The sequence below is a fragment of the Drosophila pseudoobscura genome, chromosome X (genome assembly GCF_009870125.1).
Source record: "Drosophila pseudoobscura strain MV-25-SWS-2005 chromosome X, UCI_Dpse_MV25, whole genome shotgun sequence".
NCBI classification, from domain to species: Eukaryota; Metazoa; Arthropoda; class Insecta; order Diptera; family Drosophilidae; genus Drosophila; species Drosophila pseudoobscura.
Window position 1 is genome coordinate 44,887,943 of NC_046683.1, and position 26,226 is coordinate 44,914,168.

General features: G+C 46.6%; 3 protein-coding genes across 5 annotated transcripts; 2 read left to right on the top strand and 1 right to left on the bottom strand.

The window, feature by feature from the left end:
* The first annotated feature begins 760 nt into the window (after positions 1 to 760).
* Positions 761 to 23,684, top strand: LOC4813473 (GTP-binding protein Rhes). 2 transcript variants are annotated; one of them, XM_033383157.1, is made up of 6 exons: positions 761 to 849; positions 19,245 to 19,340; positions 19,412 to 20,187; positions 20,287 to 20,480; positions 21,353 to 21,536; positions 21,606 to 23,684. In XM_033383157.1, exons 3-6 carry the CDS (start codon positions 19,625 to 19,627, stop codon positions 22,012 to 22,014), a joined length of 1,350 nt encoding a protein of 449 aa, XP_033239048.1. In that variant the 5' UTR covers positions 761 to 849; positions 19,245 to 19,340; positions 19,412 to 19,624; the 3' UTR covers positions 22,015 to 23,684. The 2 variants fall into 2 exon arrangements, with proteins under 2 accessions (XP_033239048.1, XP_033239047.1); XM_033383156.1 differs by lacking the exon at positions 761 to 849 and adding an exon at positions 4,917 to 5,397.
* LOC6900436 (uncharacterized) lies at positions 14,140 to 15,291 on the top strand. The gene is made up of 5 exons (XM_002134791.3): positions 14,140 to 14,346; positions 14,405 to 14,549; positions 14,620 to 14,745; positions 14,832 to 14,981; positions 15,050 to 15,291. The coding sequence occupies exons 1-5, from the start codon at positions 14,201 to 14,203 to the stop codon at positions 15,236 to 15,238; spliced, it is 756 nt and encodes a 251-aa protein (XP_002134827.1). The 5' UTR covers positions 14,140 to 14,200; the 3' UTR covers positions 15,239 to 15,291.
* On the bottom strand, positions 15,285 to 16,826 carry LOC4813610 (uncharacterized). 2 transcript variants are annotated; one of them, XM_015187266.2, is made up of 3 exons: positions 16,217 to 16,826; positions 15,601 to 15,795; positions 15,285 to 15,515 (listed from the first exon to the last, which is right to left on the bottom strand). In XM_015187266.2, exons 1-3 carry the CDS (start codon positions 16,569 to 16,571, stop codon positions 15,292 to 15,294), a joined length of 774 nt encoding a protein of 257 aa, XP_015042752.2. In that variant the 5' UTR covers positions 16,572 to 16,826; the 3' UTR covers positions 15,285 to 15,291. The 2 variants fall into 2 exon arrangements, with proteins under 2 accessions (XP_015042752.2, XP_001353344.3); XM_001353308.4 differs by having other exon boundaries at positions 15,285 to 15,512; positions 16,217 to 16,817.
* Positions 23,685 to 26,226: the final 2,542 nt, after the last annotated feature.

The following is a 26,226-nucleotide window of genomic DNA, read 5'->3' on the forward strand; positions in this document are numbered from 1 at the left end:
CCATCCGTATCGGGTCTTCCGGGTTTCCGAAATCCGTTTTCGTTAACAACTGCGCCAAGTAGCGTCCAACAATAACGATCCACCCGCCATCCAGCGAAAGGGCAGCAACGAAGGGAGCTTAATGGTAAAATATGCATTTGACATGCGATGAAATACTCGTACAATAAAAGCCATTGGCCATTGCCCATTGCCCATTGCCCATTGCCTAGCCCTGCCTCTGCCCCTTCCCATGGCCCTGTCCCAACCTCAAGACCGACCTCAACCCTCATCCTTCCGCTGTTTCCAAGGGGTTGGTTTTCCGTGGTCATTTGTTTAAAGTTCCAATTAATTGGGCCACATTTGTCGGGGGCACTCGGGCGGATACTTGATAAGCGAGAAATATTTCTCATATCAATTATGACAATTTGATTGCGGTCTGGTCTGCCTTGCTTTTCTGTAATTTCAGTCATTTTATGCCATTCAAATGTGGCTTTAATTGAAAAGTAATTACTTTCAAAGCTAGGAAAGAAGTTCTAAAAATAAATTAAGATATATGTAAGTACGAGTATACACTTACATGAATTATGATTCTTAGAAACACATCGTCGCTGTAATTTCGATTTCATTAATATATTATTAGACCTGCTCCTAGAAAACGCCAACGCCAACGCATTAGGCGTCTGTGTCTGTTGGCTAACAGCTACATATACACTCTGTTAGTTAACAGACCCAAACCTCTCTCAGGACTCCGTTTAATGGAATCACTTCTGGCTCGGCTCCTCAGTTGTTGGCTGCTGTTCGTGGCGCTACATTCCGGTCGCTCCCGACTCCTCTCCGGCTTCACAGCCGACTCCGGACTGCCTCGATTCCGTACGTAAATATTTGTTTGGTGAAACTCGTATCCTTACACCCAGGACTCACAGAAACTACGTTAAAAAGTTCACACACAAATTGCATTATTTTCGCGCTGCGATATATTGGCGCGTTTTTTACTTCGCTTTTTCTCTGCATTCTTTCTTCGATGAAAATGGAACAAAAGCGTAATATATACGACTACGGGTACGGGTGCGGGTGCGGGTACGGGTGCGGGTATGGGAATATGGCGAAAAAAGTTTAGTACGATTGTTGTTGATGTGAATTTTGCATAAGGACCTGCCATGGAGTTGGAGTGAGCCACGGCACCCAGGAGACAGGGAACATGCTGGGGGAACTGTAACTGAAACTGGGAGCTGGGAACTGGCAACTGGAAACGGGGGCCGTATCCATTCATATCCATATGTACGAGTACTGACTCGTACACACGTGGCTCTGGCTCTGGCTGTGGCTGTGGCAGTGGCAGGCGATACGCTTGCTGGTTTACTTTTTAAAATTTCCATTAAAAACCACTGGGTTACTTACGAGTATGAGTACTCTGCCGACCCGTCGGCGTGTGTGTTCGGGGATCAAGCAACTTGTGATTCTTAAGACCTGGCTAAGTCGATTGCCTGAGGCTTTGTGGTTCCTGGGTACTACCTGGAAATTAGTTGAAAGCACTCTGATTTACAGCAAATTTAAGTGTATTAAGGCATTAGGCCGGGGCTCCGCTCGAGGCGCCCCATCCTTCCATTCATGTGGGCAAAATGTAATTTTCTTAGCACTTTTGTTCACGCCCGACGACACATGTTGTGGTTCACACACTAACAGGCGCCCACAACACACACAAAAACACACACTGACAGACACTCAACCCCACAAAGACACTGATACAGTGCCTCCCGGCAGCATTTACATACTCGCCTAAACATAAGCATAAGCGCAACTTAGCTTGCCAAACTTTTCTGTTCAACTTTCGGTTGCCGCAAGCCATGTTTCGGCAAAGTGGCGGCGACTGGGAGTCGACTGGCTGATGCCTCGTGCTGCACACTCGTCCAACAGTTGGGAAAACAACGCCAACCGGACACCAATCGATTATGCTTTGCTATACCCTGCAGCGTATTTAAATGCTCCAAGTATCAGGGCTCGGGACTCGGGACTCGAGACTCGAGACTCGACACTCGAGCTGGAAAGTAGCTGCCAGAAATAATGCTTATGGTACCATCTACGTCCACAAATCGTTTGGTTGTCACGCTCTGGTGGACTGCTGGCGAAATTTAATCGATAGCCATACGTTAATAGTTGGTCTGTGCGACATATGTGAATATTTGATGGGCTACTGCTCCTGGCCGCCAGGGGTCTGCCAATCATTTCACGCTTGATTGGGGCCCGAGCCTTCGGGCTTCTTCTCTCGATCCCGCTACTGTTCCTCCTGATGTTGTATAAGGGATTTGGCTGCCAAGTCAGACATTAAGTCCCTCCCAAAGCCCTTGCTGAACCAGAATTGCTGGCAATTCGTCTAAATCAGGGGAAGCTGCTAGGCCCAACCAGCTCCAACGTGGGGCAGCTGTGGTTGTGGCTTCAATTAATTAAAACAAATTGTGTTTGGCCCCGGGTTTAGCTCCAGCTCCAGCCACAGGTCCAGCGGCGACTCTGGCATTGGCCTGGCTGATGATGCCCGGCTCTTAGTACGAGTATACACGTTCATTCTTTTTTCAATTAATTGTTATTTCATTAGCTTTCATTACTCGCAGAGTTGCGCTTCCCACGCAGTCTTCTGTGCCCTGCTATTAATGAAGTGGGCCGTCTGTCCCTCTCCTTCTCCCTGCATTCACCTGTTCAGAAAGGGGAAAACGAACCTGCGTTATAATTTTCACTTTTATTGGCTTTTAATGAATACGAAATTGCCGGGGATTATGAATACACTTGCCCATTATCTGTTGCAGGGCCATTAATAGGATTACAAAACGTTTTACGAGCATTACATGGGTCGGTCTAGGCCTGTCCCCGTCAACGTCCCTGTCCTGGGCCCTGGGCTCTGGGCTCTGGGCTGCGGCTAGGACTGGGACACCCATATGGGCTTCGTTCCATCAACTGAATGTGCAAGCGGATCGCTTCGGTGTGGCATTGTCATCTCCCAACAGAGAGAGAGAGGAACTGCAGCTTTGTGCCGGTCTCCCATTCAGGACGCGTTTCATTGACTTGTCAAGTGATGCTATCAAGTCGGGCTTGTGCTTGTGGTCGTTACTCTGTACGAGTACAAGTATTCCCCTGTTTATGTGCTCGCACGGTTGTTGATTCACTTGTCTACTCTGCTCGACAATTGAATGCCCCTCTCTGTGACTGTTGTCCTGTGAACATCTCTGTCTGTCAGTCAGTCTTTCTGTGTGGGTCCATTCAACACTTTATCCAGAACACCACAATCGCATTCATTGACTGACTTGCAATACGAGATGTCGTGCCTCAGGCTCCACCTCCACCTCCAGCTCCAGCGCGACAACACACGTCACTAGATGGGTCTCCAGGTATTCCATTTCCACTTCCAGTTCTATTTCAGCCAGGCCAACACTCGGCTGGTTATTGCTTACTTATTGGAAGCAAATCCGATTCGCCAAGTATGCGGCAGAAACTGAGATAAGCTCGTTCTCCTTCTCGGTCTCGGTCTCCGCCTGCCCAGCGAAGCGTGCCTTCCGAGCCAGTTAGCTGACAATACCAGAGATGCCTCCGCACATTCTGCAGATACTTTGACCCCGACTCTGCACTAATTATGCATACATATGTACTTTGTGCAGGGGAGGAGATGTTGTTCAAGTTAAGAATTATTCTATATTAAATATGGATTAGTTCATTCTTCTGCCATCGGAATTCATAAATTATATTAAAAATAACTTTATTTATTGCGAGTACTTGGAAAAATTTCATAAAATGTCAACTTCCGGGTCAGGAAAATTCCTAAAATCTCTCATAATTTCTCAGCTGTGGGCGATTTTAAAACGAAGAAGCTGCCCACGGCATTTTCAATAAGTTTGGACACTCTGGACTCGTTCTTTCTGCTTTCACTTAATAAAGTTTTCGAGGACATATGTACCTAAAATGTGATTTAAATAATGCATGCACTATCAATCTATGATAACACTTTTGATCCTTTGTCCAGGGTCTTTTTCGATTTCGAGGGTATGTACATATCGTGATTATGGAACGTTTTCTCTCACCCGAGCACATGCTGATGAGCACACCCTTAGCCTAATCTCCCTTTAGGCAGTTAACTTTTAATTTCCTCACCTGAGCGGAAGAGGCACTTGCCGCACAGCGGGGGACTCCCACAACTCACAGCCCGCACTCACGCTCAATCGTGAATGGTGAACCGTGAATCAGGACGACAGGCCGCAGAGGACATGCCACAGACCACAGACAACAGTTGGCAGATAGGGGCAGATACATGGCCGGGGGGCAGGGCCCGTTGCGGCAGTTAAGCTCGGCTTGGGGCGGAGGCCATTAACCATTCAGGACAGAGACTGGCGCTGCTTTATTCTCATACTCGTAATTGCCGTGGGTCTTAGCCGCGATCTTGATGGAGCATCGTCCAGGAGGGCAGGACTCTTAATTCGATGCGATGCGGGGCGGTGCGTTGCGGTGCGGTGCGGGAAGCAAGACAGCAAGAGCGCAACGACCTAATCAGTCTCCCCCACTCGATAAATGACTTGATGAACATGCTGAAATGATTACAAAGTCAACAGCTTATTTGCCATGCCAAAGACATTTCAAAATTCCTCCGACTTCGGCATTTGAATCAAAGTGTGTTGAGAGTACGCACGATTTCTTAATTATGTGTACACACGAGTGGGTGAGTGAGTGAGTGAGTGAGCGGGCAAGTGTGTGAATGAGTGTATGAGCTGAGAGTGGGTTGTTGACACTCGAGTTGGATGAAGTATAAAGTATCCTGCGATGTGGGAAAGGGAACCCAACCACTCGCTTGTTGCTGGCGCAAACTTTTCATTATATTTATGATACAGCTTGACTTTTGTTTTGTTTGTTTAACTTCTTGTCAACCTACATAGTCAACACATTCCACCCATTCCCCCCTAGAGTCCCCAACAGAAACACTCTCTGGCGCTGTTAGGTCGCTGTTACGGAGTGCTCACTGCGCAGGCCTCAGGAGTTCGAGTGCTCCAAGAGCTGCGACTGGCAGAGGTTCAGATAAACATTCGTCGGCTCCCGAGCTGGACGGTTGGGCGGCACGCGATCCAATTCAGAAACGGGAAACAGAACCAATTTGCCATCCATCTGTTCATTCATAAAGCGTGTTCTTTTACGCGAATCACACTACGCGGCACGCTGTTGTCCTAGAGGACAACGACACTCTGCTGTCTCGTGCTTTTGCTATTTTTTTTCGTGTCCTGGTGTCCTGGTGTCCTGGTGTCCATGTGCTCGTGCGACTGTGACTTGTGTGACTTCCCAGCCATTGCCAGCAACGTACTCAGAGGAAGTGCTCGCACCACAAAGCAAAGCGATAAAGGAACACATCATAATTGCAAAGGACAACCAATTTCGTTGATGTCCTTTCAGGTGAGCCCGAATTTGTCCAGCCAATGTATCTCGGAAACCTCACCCTCTCAACCAAACCAATGAAGGAGAGTAGGGCATTGTTATCGGGGCGCTAGTAGTTTGTGTGATTTCTTCTAATGCAATTTGGGGACTGTTTTATTTTATTTCGTTTTATTTGATTTTATGGCTATGGCTATGGCTGTTGTGTATTTGATTTGCAGCCGGCTTGGCAGGTTTTCCCCGCCTTCGGACACCTGCGGGCCTGGGCCAGATATTTGCCTTCAAGACTGTGGTAGTCCAACTGTCCGACTGTCCGACCCCATAAAAGGCTTCTGGGATTGGGCTACACTACCGCTCCATCGCTCCGAGCAGTCCGAATACTTTATGGTCCACCACTCGAGTGCATAACTGTTCCGGCTTTTGTCTTTCACTCATCCCCTGCATCCCCTGGCTGCTCTTTTATAGTTGGTACTTGAATTTTAAACGGCTGTCATGTGTCTTGCTGATGTTGCAGCTCTTGTTGCTTTTGCTTTTGCTGTTCCTGCTGTTGTTCCAGTTGCTGTTGCTCTTCCTGTGCCTGATGTATGCTAAGTAATGCCCCGAGCTGCTGCCAAGTTACTCGTAAATCTTTGCTGATTAAGTTGTTGCTCGGCAAACGGCGGAGGGACGGGGGGACCGGGGGACGTTTAAAATTTAACATGCACAGCAGAAATATTTATACGAAAGCAAACAGAGCCCACATGCAGAGCATTTCACATGCTTTGCATATTGCTTATCTAAATTGTTTTCATTTTTGGGAACACACTCTCCTGCCACCAAATAAGCGAGAAAAGCCAGTCGGGCCATTAAGCAGAACACTCCAACTCTCACACGCACACGGCACGAGGCCCAGGAGCAGGCACAGGCAGAAGCACAGGTCCTGGCATTTTGATGTACATCCTAGGCAATTTTTCAATGTCATTTGACGTCAGCCAACATCTGACATTAGCCATTAATAAATTAGAGAGCGAGAGGCTCGTGCAGGAGCATGAGGATCCCCTGAAGAAGCCGCCGCTCTAAACGTATCGCAGTCTGCTAATTGAGTGGTAAATGCTTTGAAGGATGCTTTGAAGTCGAAGAACGGCCCCAGGCAGACCGTGCTCGTGTCCCTGCCCAAGTCCCAACCCATCTCATCTCAGAAATCACAAATGCCACCGCCACCGCATCACGCAAATCCAAATTAGAAGAAATTTTGGTGCCTTAGATCGAGAAAACATCAACAGCTGCGCCCACGCCCGAAAGTAATTTGAGGAGCTGGCTCAACCTTTTACTCGGAGGCAAGCCTTCACTTCCGTCGCAGCCTTTTGCCGCCTTTCACACATCTTTTAGCACTTTGGCCAAACTTTGGAGCAGCTTTATAAATACAGACCCATACACATTCTTTATGTTTGCGCTATGTATGTGTTTTCGTGCCTTGTTTTCCTACAAATCTTTTCAACAATTCAAAAATGTTTACTGGAACGAATTTATGGGCTGCCTTTTGACAGGCCCTCACCCAATGCTCCACAGCTGTCCCAGTTCCTCTACTCTCCTTGGACTCCTTTTGGACCTTTCCTGTGAACCCTGAAGAGGGCATACGTACCGCTCTAAGCAGCTATAAAGCTGGCATATCGAAGGGATTTTCACAATCACATTAAAGACAAATCGTAGAAAGATAAATGCTGGAGTACTTTAATGGCTTCATCTGATTTTGATATAGGGTTTTCACGATAGCCTGGAAAAGGGAATAGATCCATGTGCTTCCGTACTGACTCTTTAAAGGCTATAACTTTGATTGGATATTGGACATTGATTCAAAGTAGAACCCCTTATCCCACTCCTCAAGCTGTTCATTACATACTGAAAAACGATAAAATCAAAAAATCAGAGTATAGATACATCACCTTGATTCTCCAACCATTCCTTCTCAAATCAAGCAATCTATCACTTCGCAAAATCCATTCAAACAGGCTGTGTCAGATCTGAAACCGCCTTTCCCAACTCCCGGTGGGCCGGCATGTGTTGTCGCAGTAAGCCATTTGATTTGGCCACATTCTAAAAGTGGGTTCTATCTCGGTTCTGGCACGGGTACGGGTACGGGTACGGGGCGGGAGCTTTGTTATGGAATTTATGTATCCGACTCAACGATTTCAGAGGGTACGCTTTAAAGCGCCAGATGGAAGCCGGATGCTGCTTACTGCGGCCGTAAAGTGAGTTTTGCGATGACGATATCTCTGGAAATGGGCCTGACAATAGCAACAAATGTCTCGCGTGTTGGGTTTCTTTTGTGCAAATTCATAAGTGCCTGTTGAGCCTGTTGCGGGTGTCCAAAGTATGGCGCCACCAGGACCAGGACGTGCCGGGATTGCCGATCAAAAAGTGGTGTAGCACATGCCACACACCACGCCTTCTCTGAGCTTCAAGGTTCTCTGAGTCCAAGATCCTCCCGCTTCTATCATTATCCTTCCAGAAGGTTTTCTACGAAAGTGGATGCTGATATGAAGATGGTCTCCGATTCGATTCATCATATGTACTTAAATTAAATCCATCTTTGATGTGCACTTTGCATTCGATGCCCTGTAGTTAACCCGAGGATTATCCTTATCTCCATCGTTGTTTTATCAATTTCAAGCTGGGGATGTGCCCCATTGAAGACGCTCTCAGCGACTGTCCGCCACTACTCATCTGGCATCTGGCATCTGGCACAAAGGATTCCCCAGCGTGGAATATAAATTATCGCATTATGCTCCAGGTCCAGCTAGAGTGTGCTCTAGTCCCTCCACGACGGGCTACCAATTAGTATAATTACCAGGGGAAGGAAGATTAAAAAAATACTTTTAGTGGATAAACACTCGTGGCATTAGCTCGTGAAAAGACCCTGCAGTGTCCCTGCAGCTGGCATTAATTCATATTAAATTGTTATAATTTTTAAGCAGCTTATGAATTGACCACAGACTCTTACTCTTCTCCGGAATTGGGGGCATGGTCGACCCACTCCGGCTCGGTCGCTGAGAGTTTTTGGGACAGGCACTGCTGCGGCAACCACTCAGGATGTCGGGCGCCTGCTAAGCCGACTCGTCGACATTATAATAACATCCATCATTCTGGACCATATAGAAATGACAACAACTGCCAAAGTAGCACAGAAGTAAAAAAAAAACAAAAAGGAGAGCTTTATCGTGACGAACTCTTCATACCCTTGTATCTCGACAAGCAGCAAAAGTAGATGAAGCTACTAGCAGGCTGTGTAGAGCAAAAACTATAGTTTCTATAGAGATTATGTATAGTTATAAATAAGAGTTTCTTCATATATTTTCATATGCTCAAACTACTCCCTTACGACTTAAGCTTCTTCCGATCTCGATCAGGAATATATTTAATCGTACTTGATAGTGTCGTAGATGCATTGCAAGCATCTTACAGATTTTCCAATACCCTTATACAAAGGGTATAAAAGCAACAAACTTTGGACTGCTCGCAGGACTGCTCGCTGTGTAAACAAGATGTATTTTTGTTTACCAAAACGTTGTTTCCGTTCCCACTGTTGTTGGCGGTGCTTTTAGGCCGGGAATAAATGCGGCCATTTAACCTGCTGTTTTCGGCCTCTCATACGTATACTTTTTATGTGGACAAATACACACTCTTGTGCGTGTGTTTATGCATCCAATAATAAGCAATTTCGTGCACATAATTGACAATGACCAGCGCTGAAACGGCCAGACCAGAGTAAATAGCCATAATTAATGTATACAACATGAATGTGACCTGACCGAAATACGAAAAAGTGGCAGTGGTAGTGGCAATGGCAGCAGCAGGAGCAGACGACATGGCTATGCCACTGTCCTGGCTCTGACTTTGGGCGAGTGCGTGTGCGTATGCAGGAGCCACCAACTTTGTTTGTCTCCAGTCGCGAACAGTGGGTCATAGTTAAGCTTACGTGTTGGATACCTATTAAATTGTAATTGTAAAGGTTCATAGCACATACAATACATATACATATACGTACATGACGTCTTAAACCATTCGATTGCCGGAACGGAATCTTAATTTGTATCCTTTACAGATAAATACATATGTTAAAAATACCCTCGACCTCTAACAAATTGCTTTACATAATTGAAATCATCTTAGAAAAATCAATTTGATTCTAAATCATAGCACAGAGGAGCTTAAATTGCTAGGGACTTCACCACTTGATTGATGTCCCATGAAAATCTGAATGATTTTCTTTCTTCATTTTATTGTTTTCAGGAATAATAAATGAAAAAATAGATTGCTTTATCCGCAATACGTATATGTGTAAAGCACCAATCTGGCTACACTGGATGTGCGAATCGATAAAGACTCTTCCAGTGTCCCACTGTAAGCATCGATGTGCCATAATGCGTATACGCCACGTGGTGCACATTGAAAAATGTGCAATAAAGGCGATTTCTTCATTGATACGCAAAGCAGCGATAAGGTCGTCTGTACTCATATTGTATAATGCAAACGGTATATTGAGTGCCGAATGTTTGAGCCAGAAAAATCTGGAGAGTGGGTGGGTGGGGTGGAGTGGAGTGGTCGGAAGCAAAAGAGCATCAGCCACAAAATTGGCAAAAAAACAACAGGAAAATGTACAATATTTCGACGGAGCTGCGATGCTGGCACGCTGGCGCTGGTTCGCCAATGCTTCTCCGGGTGATTGCGTTGACAAAATCGCATTGACAGACGGGCGAGAGAGCGGAGCAGACAGACACATCCTGCGGATATTTGACGGCCTGGGGAAGCGTGCAAATGGCGGTGCCGGAAAGTGGTGGTGGTGCTGGTGTGTGGACACCCCTGGAACACAGGCACAGTGCATAGCCCATTTTCATTTTCATTAATATAAAAAGATGTGGAAGAGCTGTTTGTGCGGGGCGGACTCAAATTAGATTTGCATGTTGTGTCAATGGAGGTTTACGCCGGCTGGGCGTCATTTGATTTTCATTTAATTTGGGAAAACACATTTAGGCGAGCGGCGAGCGGCGAGCTCTAATCAGGCGCAAAGCCTTTTTATTCTGATAATAGTAAAATTAAATAAATGCAAACGGCTGGGAAATTTGAATTTGAATTTTGGTTGGGTTGGGTTGGGTTGGGCCTTGGATTGGGCCTTGGACCCACTCACAAAAGATGTCTGCCAAATTTATGCGCCCTCTCTGGAGGGTAAGCCATTTTCATTGTCAGCGATGGCGATGGCGATGGCGATGGTGCTGACAGTTGGGGAGTGCTTCCCCTGCTCCCGTAGCACCCACCTCCATCAGGCCCCATCAGCCACCACCCGGTTGATGGCTGCCTTTTGTAGCCTCCTGCATCGCTAGGACGCTGTGACACTTTTATTACAAAGGCTCATGAATTTTATTTGGCTCGCGAGCTTTTATGGCAGCTCCTGCTCCTCTGCCGTGAATTTCCCCCTATCCGGCCACCGCGGAGGGTGCATTGTTCCTGCGGAACTATTCGCCCAAGATGATCGAAAGAGAATTGTTTGCACACTGCGCTGCCCACAAACAACTCTAATTAAAAAAGTTTTACGTTTAACCACTTGAGTGGGCAGACACACACACGCATCGCAGTCGCACTGGCACTCGCATGAGGCTGTGGCATGCGAGCCGTGTTTGTGGCATGTGAGTGTGTGGCTAGACAATCAAAACTTTTGCCGCAACCAAAGAAACTTCAAAGCAGAGACAACGACAACGACAACGAAAACGGCAGTCCAGGGAAAGCTGTGGGAAATCCTGAGAAAAGGCTGAGCAAAGACAGAGGGGGGAAAGCCGAGCGCTGGGGCGGCAAGGCGGCAATAAAATTAATGAAGCGCCTCGGCTTTTAGCCGACAGCCATAACAGAGACATTAAAGCGGTTTGCTGGAACAGTTGTAGGTCATGTCGTTGCCAATGTCTATTTAAGTATGCGCACAAAGGCAGGCCCATCTCCATCTCCAGCCCCAGTCCCATCCCCAGCCCCAATGTCCGCGTTCGCCTGGCATGAATTACAAGGACTGTGCCCCTGCGGGACAGCGCCAGCACCCGCCCTCGATTCTGTTGAATGCGGCGGCTAATCTCTGATGTACACTTAATTATGTGGCACACTTTTGATTGCTGGGGGACTCGAGGCAATGGCAATGGCAATGGAGAACAGAGTACGAACCGAGCCGAACCCTTTCAAAACTGAACCCTTTCCCTATGTCTTTTCCTTTTCCTTTCCCTTTCCCTTCGTCTTCATTTGCCTTTTTCCCTACTCTGACTCTGACTCCGGCTCTGACTCTGACTCTGGCATGTAAATTTCATTTAGTAAATGCTGTTAGCCTGGCAGCCAAGTATGCTGCTCTTTTTGACATTTTCATTTGATTTTACCTCCGCCTCCGTCCTGCTGGCTGGCTGGATAGCATCATTGCCAATGCAAACAAGCTGAGCAGAGCAAAAGAGAGCTCTGGAAACCCATGAAGCACACGAGAGGCAGAGGCAGAGACAGAGACAGAGGCAGAGACAGAGATAGATGCCGAGGCAAGCGACACCGGGCAGAGCTTAACTAATCCGGAATCCAGCTGAAAAAGTTCCGAGCCAAAACTTTTCGTGTGCACCAAAAATTCTTATCAAAACTTGCACTGCATTCCATCAATTTTTCACAGCTCCTCCTCTTGCACCGCCTCTTGTCCCGCCTCGCTGTCTGACTGCTGCAATAAAGCAATCAATTTCGAGGTACGCCTGCCCCCTGCCCCTGCCACACCTGAGTGACACCTTTGACAAGGCCCAGTGAAAAGGAAAAATGCGAGTATCGACAAGCATCCGTGTTGGTTGATGTTGTGCGAGCTGTTCAACCGAATACGTAATTGTTTTTAAATGAAACTCTTTGTCCTTGGCCGTGGCAACTCCCTCCGCTCCGTCAATTCAGACGCTCAGCCCCCAATCAATCAAACAATCAAGCAATGTTTATCTGAAGCGCTCGATATCTCCAATAAATACAGTATACCCATCCGCCTTGCATGTCCCTCAGCCCACGCGAAGGACCATAATGAACGCAGAGTGCGAGTCTGAGTCTGAGTCTGAGTCGCGGCTTATCCGGCTGCCTGTTGTCTATCCTGTTGTCCCCATTTTGTCTGCTCATTTGGACTATTTCTGTTTGCATTATGCGCTATTTGCACATTTGATTGAATAAAGTTATATACACTTGGCATGCAATAGAATGATTAGGGCCCCAGCCAACGATGGCGAGTACCAGAGTGCTCGGTGCTCGAGACACCCCGCAAAACACTGCGGCTCGTGCAAGTACTCATGGAGTACAATTGGAACAATTCCAAGCCTTAATATGAAAATACGTACACGTCAGATCAAACCTACTTGCCTACATAAATAAATATATTTTTAAAGTTTTAGCGTCTCCTAAGGCGCTGAGTCTTTTGAATAACGCTTTTTACTATTCTACCTTAGCGGTCTCGGATATTGCAGGTTTGATTCGGTCCTTCAAGTTTTTCCCATACTGGACTAGTTCCTTCAATTCTTTTACTTTTGATTTTTCATCCTATAAAATGACTGCAACAACCTACATGCTTTCGTATAGCTAGGATACTCCAATTGATTTTTGAGAATTTTTTCGATGCTCGCTCGCGACTACAACCAATGAAAATAATTTGCAATTTGACGTTCATTTTCATATTCAAAGAGCATCACTTTTGAAATACGAAAATTCGAGTTATTTTAGTTGAATTTGTTTCGTTAGTCTCGTTTACAGAATATTTGTATTAGTGTGTCGCATTCAAGTGTCAGGGCGTGTGTGTACATATAATTTTAAGGGTCGTATTCAAGTGTCGCGGAGTGTGTGTGCACTTGCTTGTTAAGTTTATTAAATACTAAATTAAGCTCAGTCAAATCGTAAATGGTAAATCACACTTTTCGAACGCCTTTTTCCCGATTTGCTAACCACACCACCTCCACAAACATCAGCCGGACAACAAGGCAGTGTACAAGAACAACCACAACAACAGCAGCGGCGTGGCTCTGACCTCTGCCAGATCGAGACCATCGACGACGGCCTGGGCGATGAAATCAGCCATACATCAGCCTCACCGCAAGACATTTTACAAAACTACAGCAGCAGGTGCAGGCCGGATCGCCACGCATCTTCCTGATAATGGATGCGCCGAACCGAAAGATTATACATAGACGCAAGGAGCACTGGCAATGCAGCCGGACTGGAAAAATAATTCTGCAGTATACATAAGCTACTGTATTCCACAAACTACTGAAATATTAACTGCCTATGTTGGATAGTTGCCAATTGCAGATACATGGCCATAAACCGCCAGCCAGACTACAAAGTGCGCATACGCACTGTGGACCAGCTGCAAGCGGCAGTTGCAGTGGCAAGTTTTGTGCAAATTAATGTGACATGGCAGCAATTAGTCGGACACAGTCCCGGTCCGATCTGCTGCTAAATGATTTAAAACTTGTGCAAACTTTGGTCCTATGCTCTCACTGTTTGTCTGCAACATTTGCGAAAACTTTTAATTACTACACACTTGCGAGTTGTTGTTCAATTTGTGCGCGATGCTGCCAGATTATAAACTTTTGTCGAGTTCAATTATGTACGCCGAATCGAAAGCATTGTGTGTTCCAATTTGCTGAGCAAACTTTTCTGGCGGCTTTCTGGCGGCCCATTTTGATGTGCAATTAGCGCCCTGAGAGGCGGAGAGCGAAATTGGAACCTGGGCAGCGTTAATTTTGTATGGGCTCATGCTCATTCCGGCGAGCGCCAGTAGCCCTAGCATTTTATGTCAGAAAATTAATCGGTCGCCATGTTTCAAACCGGAAGACACTTTTGGCCCTTCAAATCGAACAACCCCGAGCATCGCCGGCGGTTCGTTCTAAAGGTTTACCTACAGTTTGTGTTCTTTTTACTCATTGCTCTTTTTCACTGGGTCCTCATGATAACAGTTTTGGGGTAAGGTGAACTGTAGAAAATCCCTCTGTTTATAATGTTCCCCCTTCGCAATTGACAGAACCTGGACCGTTTGGCTGGTGCGCGACCATTCTGCAGCCCTCATTCTGGCATTTGCCGTAGGCGTTTTCCTATTTCTACTGTTCTCGCTCAGCCGTCAGATGAGGAGCCTGTGCTTCTTGAACTGGCTGACGACTTTGGTTATCGTGAGTACACGGAAGCATGGGTTCCTTATATTGCCCTGGGCGTGTTGTCTATTCAGGGTCTCTTCTCTAGGTGGAGTTTCTGGTGCAGCCCATGGCATTGCTAATCGTCCCCACGGACCTTCTGTATCTGCTGGCCGGCTTTCTGATCGTCTCACTGGTAGTCGTCCTGTTCACGCTCCTGGCAGCCATTATGCCGGTGAGTATCTGAAGTCTAAAGCGACCCTTAACTATAACACTGCCTTTGTCTGTGACTGTGACACACGTCTGTTCCACCTCACGCAGTGCGACCTTACTGAGGGAGGGATCTTCTTTTTAATTCTGTTCATGAGTGTCTTTTTGCTGGGCGTGTACTGCATTGTGCTTTATTCAGTCATCGGCCTGAACTGGTCGTTTTACGTCTTCGCTTTCCTCTTTGCCGTTATGCTGTTGGCCGTAAGAATAAGAACCCTATCCTTCTACATATACCGCCTGTCCACGGCATACTCACGAATCATTTGCAGTTCCTAATGTATCATGTGCAGTGCATCATGGGAGGCAGAAGCACCGAGGCCGAGCTCGCCGATGACAAGTACGCGGCGCTCCTATTGTTCAACGAATTTGTGGCTTTGTTTATGCTATGCCTTTACTGGCGACCCAATATGGACCACGTACCAACAATGAGCATATGCACCACCACAAGTTCGCCTTAAGTAATCTAATGAGTGCCCACCCTTCAGGTTAATAAATACACTTTGGAACCCTTCTACTGAATGTTTTTTTGGGTGAAACACTTATTCATTCGTCGCTCGGCCAGAGCGGCTAGGGGCTTTCCCATGCGGCAGCCCGTGGGTCCGTTCAGGTGCAACATTACGTGATCCCGACACCCAATCAGCCCGTCTCCATCGCAGTCATAGCCGAACCGCTTCACATAGCTCCGCACAAGCCCCTCGGCGCAGCTGGCAACTGGCACGCATTCCTCGTAGTCTGCTGGGGACGGTGAACGGGAGAAGGATCTGGTTAGAGCGTGGGTGTTCTGCGGCAGTTTGTCAAACGGGAGTCGAGTCTGCATTACCCTGCGTAAGTGCGCTGTCCGGGTCACTAGTCCCCTGGGCGTCCATCCAGTACAGCCATGAGATGCGATAGATGCCGCACGGCCTCCCCCCGCACATTGCTGGGTGGTTGTCCGTGGCGGCGACAGCGATGCATGGCAGGCAGTCCCCGCTCGGCTCCAGAACCGATGGCCGGAATGTAGTTATGCTCTGGGCAGCTGAGAATGCAGAGAAACTATTAGCCAAGCTAATTAAAACGATTAGCCACACATACTCTATATTCTAGCTTGGAAAATGTGGCTGTAAGTAGCGGCCATCGATTTATGAATATTTAAACATGCTTTGTGCTCTGTGCTGCTATATTCCTCCCTACTTCTGCAGAAGTCAGATTATAGTCGAACCTAGGCACTGCCTTAAGTCTGCCCTGCAAACACTAATCATTACATATAAGAATAATAAATAAAAAACTCAAACGTTTCTTTCTGAACGGAGAGCGATCATTGCCAGCCGGCAATGAACAGATGACAGATGGTGGCAAAAATCAGCAAACAAGCGACGCTCTAGCGTCGCACTAAAGTTTCTGATTAGGAAAAGTGTTGCGACATTTCTATAAGAGCGTTTGGAGCACTCGTCACTTACCCACGCCAGCTGCAACATCCAGAGAAACGGGCAATGACTCCGTGTCCACGGCCACCAGCTCCTTCTCCTTCTCCTTTCGCGTGATGTGCAAGCGCCCCAGATGGGGCCTCTGCTTTAAGTGCATGTAAATGGCGCCTAAGATGAGCAGCAGGGCGGTGACGATAGCCGCCACAGTCAAGAGATCCAGGGTGCTCCACGAGCACGAGCGAATATTCCACCTCCGCTTGCGAGGCTGGCTGGAAAGGGACAGGGCCTCGGCGTACTCTTGATGGGCCGTCCCCGTCGCCTTGGCCCCCCCGGCAGCTCCATCGCCTTCGCCAAGCTCTGCCACACTGCTGCTTGAAGTTCGATCCATTCCCACGTCTAACCGCGTCTAAATCCAGTCCAGTCTTCCCCGCGGGCTGTCCGAAACGCGACTGAGATGGCGTGCTCTCTGCGCTCGCCGCGGGTGGTGGACGAGATAACCCCACTTCGATTATCACTCAATGTTCTCGGGTAATTGATGCTCGTTGGTTGCGGTCGCTGTTTCTGTTGCTTCTCTCTATCTCTTCTATCGTTCCGTTCTCTGACCCGCGGTCCCACTAGACCTACTGCCATTTCATTTCGATTCTCACTGAACTTGTCGGATTTCTCCCTGCCACTCAGTGTCTCTCCAGATGTACTCGCCAGATTAGGTGTCGATTGCATCTCGTTCCGCTTGCCACATGCCAACTTATGGCAGCCCAGGCCCAGCCGCATATCGAATGCTGGATGCTGGATACTGGATTCTGGACGGGGGGAGCACGGGAACCAGTGCCATTGTGGGAGTGGGTGTGGGCGTGGGACAACCTTGCGCATTTATATGCGCGAATTGTAAACAAATATGAGAAATTGTGTAGAGGAGACTCTCGAGGCGAAATTGGAATGAAAGTGGAGGCAACAGCAGGCACTTTTACGAGCATAGTTTTGTCCAGAGGCGGGGATGGGGCAGTGTCAGGGCAGGGGCCCAGGGTTGAGGGTTAGCAGTGGAGCTGCAACAGACGTGCATGTATTCTGCGTGAAGTGCCACTTGTCATACGCAAACTTACACCATAAGTGCCATAATCTGTCAACAGCAAAGAATGTGATGCATTTTGCGGGGGTGTTGTTGTGTCCATTGTTTTATAGAATTCTAAAAATTTAATACATTTTAAAGCTTTGTGGCAGAGAGGAAATTTATTTTGTCGAAAAATGTTGGCAAAATCGAATTGTTTTTGTTTTCCCAAAACATGGCCACTCTTGTAATCAGTGACACTGTAAACGGTGTTTGTGAACACAAAAATTTTCCAATACATATGGCTTTTTTCTCCCTATAAAAGAGTTCGATTGAATTGGAAGTGTTTAAAGATTGGGCGTATGTGCGGTGCAATTGAAAAGACGTCTTACCGCCAGTATTCATCCCTTCGAAGGCGCGCCCCTGTACGAGTAGTTGGACTTACGCTAACATGGCCTCCTGCACAGGTGCACAACAAATAACAAAAGTGCGACGTCATTTAGTTGATTATTCCTTCTTCGCATTGTGGCATTCCTGTTTTCGCACGGCACTGCCACTGCCACATGCCCCCGCAAATGTCGCCATTGTCTCAGGGCGTTTCCGCTGCCATTTTTGCGAAGGCGAAAAGTCATTTGTGCGCTTTCCCACACGGAACTCACACACACACACACAAACACAGACGGAGGCGGATGAAAGGACGAGCAGCACAAAAAGCCAAAATCAATTATGGAAAAATTACCAGTAGTTGCGATAAATGGTCTTTATGCCCGGTGCTATTCCCAAAATGCTCGGATTTCAACTCGAACTTGGACTCGGCTCCGTCTCCGAATCCCACTTCGAGTGGGTGTCGCCTTGGCCCCATGTGCGACAGCCCCAACTTGTGTGTGTAATAATATGCGGTGGATTCTTTTCTTGCAAATTTTCCACTCGAATTCCTTTTGTGAGCTGGCTCTTAAAACCCTATGAACGAGGAACAGGCGAACAGGCGAACGTGCGGCATGGTCGCGGAAAAGGAGTGTACGAAAATGAGGAAAATGAGCTGAAATCTGAACACGAGTACGAGCACTTGGTGCACTCGATTATGGCGAGTGTCGAGCACCCAAACGGCGGTAACGGCACTTTCCGGTCTCCGTCCTGATTTCTGTTCTGTTCCACTGCTCCGGTCCGCTACCGGGCTGCTGTGCTGCATGCGATATGCATGAGTTGAGCCAATGTGGCCATTCCGGCTGATGTATACGGAGCACGTAGCATGCTGAAACAAAGTTAATTAGATTTGCGGCAAGATGCCCATTATTGGTCGATAAGGATATTCTGTTTATAAATATGGTTTGGGAAGTACTTACTCAGTCGATTCAAGATTTAACCAAAAAAGGATGAGTTACGAGGTCTATCCTTAGGGCCAGACATAATTTCGAGTCTAAGCCGAGGTAAAACGTGTCATTTGGGAGACCCCGAAATATGGAATTCTTTAAAATATTTTGTTCCCTCCATGGATTTTATTCCCGTTTTTTAGAATTTTTCTTGCTCTTGCTTTAGGATATAATCAACTGCAAATGACTTTAACTAAATTCTTGGGGAAAAAACGGATTAACATATATGTATGTTCAACAAGAACTCGCTTATTCATTTTTGGGGTTCAGTATTAACCCACTTTTAAGGCCAGAGGGATATGATCCCAGTTTGGCTGCCTGCTGCCGGGTATATCCTAGTCGAGGATGCTTTGACTGGTGCATTTTCCTGCTTTTCTTGCGTTTTATGTGGTTTATTCGCCTGGAATGGGCCTGGGGCAATTACCGTGCTTAATGGCCTCCGAAATGTTTGGTTCCCCTGCTGCCCGGAGACCTCTTTATCCCTGGCTTCACTCGGCTCCATGCTGCATGCTGCAAGCGCCATCCTCCATGCACCATGCTCCATCCCCTATCCCCCATCCTCTATCCTTTTAAGCAGCTGGCGTAACTTTTTTATATTTACGAGCTGAATGCATTTCTACGTTTTACATCTTTCTCTTTTTTGCAGCTGGAGGAGCAGGCTTGGCTAATGCATTTCATCCGACCCGACTCTAGGCGGTCTGAGGGCTAAGTTATAGCATTAAAGCAGCAGAAATCGTTCAGAGTTAGTACAACATATGCAAATGTTAGCCTGTTAACGGCAAAGTTGAGTGATTGAAAATGCAAATTTCACAGAAGCACGCCAGTGGGAGTGGCAGTGACAGTGGCAGTGGCAGTGGCAACCGCAACTGACTTCCGGAAGCTGCACTGAAAACAACCAATAAACTGCAGAGCGTATCGCATCATCGCACCATTGCACCAGCGTACCATCCCACCATCGAGGCAGCCAATTAACCCACCTACGGAGCCCACGACATCCATTAAAGTGGCGGAAATGACAAAGTCAAAATGTATCGCTGCAAAAATTGGTTTTGTGCGCGCAGCAACAACAACAACTACGTGGATGTTGCACTAAGCGAGCCGGGAACATTACCAGCACCCTCATCAGCCACGAGCACGGGCACAACTACGGCCAATAGCTTTGGCATCGGCAACGCACGCAACAATAACAACAGCAGCAGTGGCAGCGGCAGCGGCAGTGGCAGGATCAAAAGCAATCAACAGACAAACGCCACCGCAGCACCAAACAGGGCCACACCCACCGCCGATGAGGCATCTTCACCACAGGCCGGAGCCGGAGCTGGAGCTGGAGCTGCAGCCGGAGCCGGACCCGGAGCTGCTCATGTGGTCACCTTTCTGGATGATACGGCAAGCGGCAGTAACGGAACCGTAACCAGCAGCCGTATAGTGACCACGGCCGAACTACACCAGGCCCACATGCTGGAGCATCACTCCAACTTGGATGCCATCGAGCAGGCGGATGATTTCATCTACGGTCCCGGTGCGGGCCTATCTCTGTGCGATGATAGCCTCCCCTCAGCCAAGAACTGCTACCGACTGGTCATGCTTGGGTGTGTATAATCAGAATGGACCGGACCACTGTCCGCTTTCATCTCAATCTGAGCCTCCATCTCAATTTCCAATTTCCATTCCAATCTGTCGCTTTGCAGCTCATCACGCGCCGGCAAGTCATCGATTGTGGCACGTTTCCTGGGCAATCGGTTCGAGGAGGCATACACGCCGACCATCGAGGAGTTCCATCGCAAATTGTATCGCATACGAAACGAGGTCTTTCAATTGGACATTTTGGATACTTCTGGCTATCACCCGTTTCCCGCAATGCGTCGTTTGTCATTTCTAACTGGTATGTTACCCCCCTCTTGCCCACAACCAACAATAATCGGGTGTCTATGGTGGCTATGCTGGCTATGGTGTCTATGGTGTCTATGGATCTGTACGTGTGTGTGGGCTCACCGCAATCGTATGAGACGCACGTTTCATCGCTTAAGTCGTCGACTGCCTTCATCGGGCGCTATTTAATGTCCTATAAATTATCATCAAAATCAGCCCCATCTGCTGCCAAGCTAAAGTTTGCTACTATACCCTTTGAAAGGATAATTTTGGTAACGAATCGCTTTTGCTATATCAGATGTATTTGTGGGGTTTTATGACTAAGTTTTCAATTCAAAATTGTCATAACCATAGATGGTAGACGTTGAGACACTGATCCTCGATATATCACACATTTATCCAAGTTAGTGCTTTGAAACTTTAAAGCATATTCTGCCCGGCCATCTCTCTATTATAAAAATAAGTTTTAGACGGTCGTCCGATATTTTATAGGCGCGAGCGAGAGAAGCAAGGGATCCGGGGGTCTAGTCTATCCCTAGTCTTTTATAATCTCAGAGTTATTTATTAGAGCAAGTAGGGTATTGATGTCTCAGTGGCTTTCAGCTATTGATTTACCGTCCAAGTACGTTCATCCGTCCATTTTAGCCAGAGCAAGCCCCCACCCCAGCTCCAACTCCAAATCCAAATCCCACTGCAACCCCCCACTTTGCGACCTCATAAACACATATATTAGCATAGCGGAGATGAGCTTCTGGTGCTGGGGGCGCTTTATATAGTGTCTGGGAAATTGCGAGTGCGTAGGTCACAGATGTGAGACCGTAAATAAGCAATAAATTTGCATTTGCTAAATCAAACGACGATTAATGTTCCTTTTATGGCTTCTAGGAGATCTCTTCATACTTGTCTTCAGCATGGACAGCCGCGAGTCCTTCGAGGAGGTTGTGCGGCTTCGCGAGAACATCCTAGAGACCAAATGGGCGGCCCTCAACCCCGGGTCGGGCTTCAAGAAGAAGAGTCTACCGAAGATACCCATGATACTGGCGGGCAACAAGTGTGATCGGGATTTCAAGTGAGTTTATCAGATATTTGAGGGTAAATACGAGTAAAGCGGACTAATTTGCGTTCCGGTATCCTGCAGAACCGTGCAGCTGGACGAGGTGATGGGCTACATCGCTGGCCAGGACAACTGCTGCACCTTCGTGGAGTGCTCGGCGCGCCAGAACTATCGCATCGACGACCTTTTCTATGCGCTGTTCATGGTTTCGAACCTGCCGCTGGAGATGACCCCGAACCACCATCGACGCCTGGTGTCCGTCTTCGGAGCACCCTCGCCGCTGCCGCCGCACGGATCGGCTGTGGGCGGGACCAAGAAGAATGCCCTCTCGATCAAGCGGCGCTTCAGTGACGCCTGCGGCGTGGTCACGCCCAACGCCCGCCGGCCCAGCATCCGCACGGACCTGAATTTGATGCGGTCCAAGACGATGGCCCTCAACGAGGGCGAGACCGTGCGCACCACCTCCCGCTGGAACCGCTGCGCTCTGATGTAGACACCAGAGCGGTGTGATAGTAGTATGAGCGGGATCCAAGCGGGATCCGGACGGACTCGCGATTTGCTATTCGCGATTCGCGGCCATGCATGGAGCCGTATTTAATTATAAACGCAGCGTTTGGGTGATTTCGATATTTTTTTTTATAGTGTAAATACTAGTAGAGGGCCAGAAATGTGTGTTTGATCTATTAATTAATAATGCATTTAGCATTTTCTCGCAATCGTTATCGTACTATGAACAAAGTAAAACAAGCAGAGCGTATTACATAACAGCTACTGGTATGCTATGCATAATTTATCACCGACTCGCGGTCTGCATGGCATTCCATTCCAAGCCACCCATCCACTCACCTTTGTCCGAGCATCCCCATCCCGTGCCCATGTCCCCCCGAATGTTCGTATGCTCTTGAAGCTCCGTTTTTCCATTTTCAATTTTCATTTTGATTTTCACAATAAATTTTCCACTTTCGATTTGAATTGTAGTGTAATGGTAATGGTGGTGATTCTGATTTGATTGCACATTTACTTGACGCACACAAAAACCAAAAAACCAAAAAGCAGAGGACAATAATGTTAAAACGTACTTGGAATTGTGGGATTCGAAATGTGGGTGTTATCCAATTTAATTTTAGATTTAACCAATTGAATTTACATGAATTGATATCGAATAATTATAATTATTTAATTGTTATTGTTAATTGTTGTTGAAGATGCAATTTTTTGGATATCTGAACATTTGGAAAATTGTTCTATTCTGTTCTGTCATACTACACTCCTATGTACACTCTACACTCCTATATATACAATACTCAATACTCTACAGACGATTGCATATCATCCAAACCGTAAGCTGTAACCGAAGCACACCGAATCTTGACCAACTAGCAGAATCTCTACTGTAACACTTGTACACCGATCAAAGCAAATCTAGCCTAAACTATAGTTAACTATATTGCGGAATGCAAATACTCGTACTTATAAAAATCAAAATACATACTATATGTAAACACTTTTAGCGTTAAACCGAATTTATCAGATCTGTTCTCGATTGGGCGAATCCCGCGGTGTTCTTGCGGTGGATGGAAGGATGGATGGACAGACGGACGGACGGACGTCCGATCGGGAACAGCTCCGGGAGGGAGTTTAGCAAATTCGAGTTTCAATGTACCAGTAACCTAAGCAACAGCAACAATTTTCGCGAGTTTAACATTTAACATTTATCAAAGTATTATCGATAATGGAATTACAAAACATATGCGTTTCATTCCCGGCATGAAACCAAGACCAAACTTTAAATGTAGCTATACAAGAGGAACATAACTAACAATGGCATAAATATATGTAAATGCCAACCAAAAACATGAATTAACATACGAGTTACTGAAACTTCAAGCATATTTTAGGCGAATATCCTTAACAGAAAAAAATACTCGTATATACATACATATTATATTATTACAAAGTGCAAATATTTACAATTTTCGCGTTGGGCCAAAGTGCAAGAATATTAATTAAATTATTACCCCGGATAGGGTCAGGACATATTCTGGCGATTGTTCTCTAAAGTTACAATGATTTACGATTAACCATGAAGCTAACTTTTTAATGCTTTGGAGTTGCATTATTTATTTACATATTATGTATATTATATTGCAATGATTGAATTACGATTAAATACAATTTAAAATATTAAATCCGTTTTTGATTGTCAAATAAAAGCTTCATTGGGTTTCGAGCCAGATAAAGTTGCAGCTTTGTTTTGCAAGGATGAGCTTTTAAGTTTGTTTCCAATACTAACTTTGGCTATTTTAAAGCTCGCACCCTTAGCTTTTTATCCTCTATCAAGGTACCTAAAAGCTCCGTTCCGTGCAAGCCTTTGAATAACACTTTACCTGAAAAAGCTCTAGCGCTCAGATGAAATAACTATCATTATTAATCTTAATTTAATTTTGAAAATATTTGATTAAATATATTTCATGTTTATAAAATCTGTATTTAAATACGATAAACGTATTTCATAGAAATTTAATATAATATAATATTTATTTAAGATTGTTTTATATTTAGCTTAAATATGGGCTTTTTAAAACAATTATATATAAATCAAAGTTAACTCTATCAAGTTTCGCTATGTGTGTATTTAGTAATCGAATATTTAATTTAATATTATAAATATTTTCACGCAGTAAAGGAATTAACGAAATAATTTAAAAGAGGTCCACTGGGTTGCGTGCACATGCACATGCACATCCAACCTACTTGGCCAACCAACTGGGCTCACATCCGGCCAATCTTTGTTGTGCATGCACCAGATGCCCTCATATTTCATGGCAAACAAATCAAATTCCTGTCTTGTTCCATCCAATTGTCACCTGCCCAGCCGTCGGCCACACATTGTCCCAAATTACAAGGAATTTTCCCGGAAAAATTTATGTTTTTCAGACGCGCCAGCAAGGTCCTAAATAATTGCCGGTTGGCCGTGGCAGCAACTGTAACAGGAGCACGTGCACGTGGCGATGACGACAACACATTTACGCCCAATTGAACAATGTTCCGTGAAAAGGGCTCCGGAGAAAGCGGAGAGCGGAGAGCGGTGGCCGGAGGGGCTTGGAACCGGGACGAGGACCGAGCCCGGCATCCGCTCAAAAGTGCAGTCAATTTTAATTGCTTGTCTGATCGCAGACAGGGGCTATTAATAGGCTTATGGCTTGTATGATATACTGGAACTGGTAACTGGGGCTCAGCCCATGTGGCTTTCGGGGGCGTTAGCTGACGCTCGCTTATGCAAGGGACTGCTGCCGCTGGTGCTGCTGCGGCACTCGATAATCGCTGTGGTCGGATGGTTGGCCCAGAACTGCAGGCCACTGGGCTGCTCTCTGCTCTGTGCACTCCCCTGACACCTAATACAATTTGCATATGAAATTTCCGTCTGCCAATTACGATTCGGCCAAAACAGATTAGTTGCGAAAAGCCAAATCATAATTTGAATTATGCATTTCGCTGCCGAACCCGAACCGCCTCGGCTTCTAATTAAAAGTTAAGCATTTTAAACCATTTGTTTCGATAGTTTTATTTGCGCCCGGCGATGATCCCAGATAGTTTAATTAGCGCGGAATTGGCTATGATTTGAACTAGTTGTGCTGTCAGGGCCATTGCCATTGCCATTGGCGTTGCATTGGTGGGCGGCAAATATTTGCTCGGCAACAAAATGGAAAACTTATCCGCACGTTCCGCTGTCAGACTTTACTTAGAGCCGTATAACTATCCGCTGGCGGGCGGAAAAATAAACGTAGAACAGAACAGAACAGAAAACTTTCTATGCAAACAGGACGATACCGTCTTTAAGTCTACTAGACCTAAACCTGCACCTGCCCGCGAACAACAGTCAGCAGTGTCGCTTGGCGTATTTGCTTATTGTCTGTGTTTGTAAACATGGCTAACAACTTGAGTAATGCCGGTGACAATGCTGGTATTGCCACTTGCCGCTTGGCGCAGAGCGGTGTGGCGCCTCGCCCCGCCCCGCCCACACCTGCGCTTGCAACACCTAATAGATGATGATGATGAAGAGAGGTAGAGTCGCTGAGTCGCCGAGTCGCGGAGTCGCAGAGTCGCCGAATCGCTGCCTCGCAAGTTGTAAGTGCTCAAGTTTTTCAATTAAAAGTTGCTACACTTTGTGTGTTACTGCGGCGGCATAACATAAATATACGCATGTGTGAGAGTTCCTATATCTAAGCGAGCATTTCCTGACTTTTGCCTAATCACGATGCCGCTGATATATCAATAAACCACATGGCAGGGCCAAATCGGATCCCGTGGGGTCTGCATTATAAATCAGCATAAGCCAACAAGCAAAACCCAAAGAAAACAAACAAACAAACAAACAGTAAATGACAGGTGTTGAAGTCGAGGGCATTATAAATTCATACGAAAAAATACCAAAACGTCAAACAAATTGCAAGTTTTCAGTTGCATTTCCGCAAAACGTAACTGAAATAATACGTTCGTTGCCAGCAACGCAGCAAAGTATGCAACAAAACCCGTGGCATGGTGCCCGACCCCGACCCCGACCCCGGCTGCGGCTCAAGCTCCTCCTCCGTGGTTATCGGATGGCGGAGCACAGGGCACAGAGCACAGAGCACAGAGCACACGGAGCACACCGACAAATTGAAGGTAGGCCATGTAGCAGCCTGGGGCAACGTCTTCGACTTTC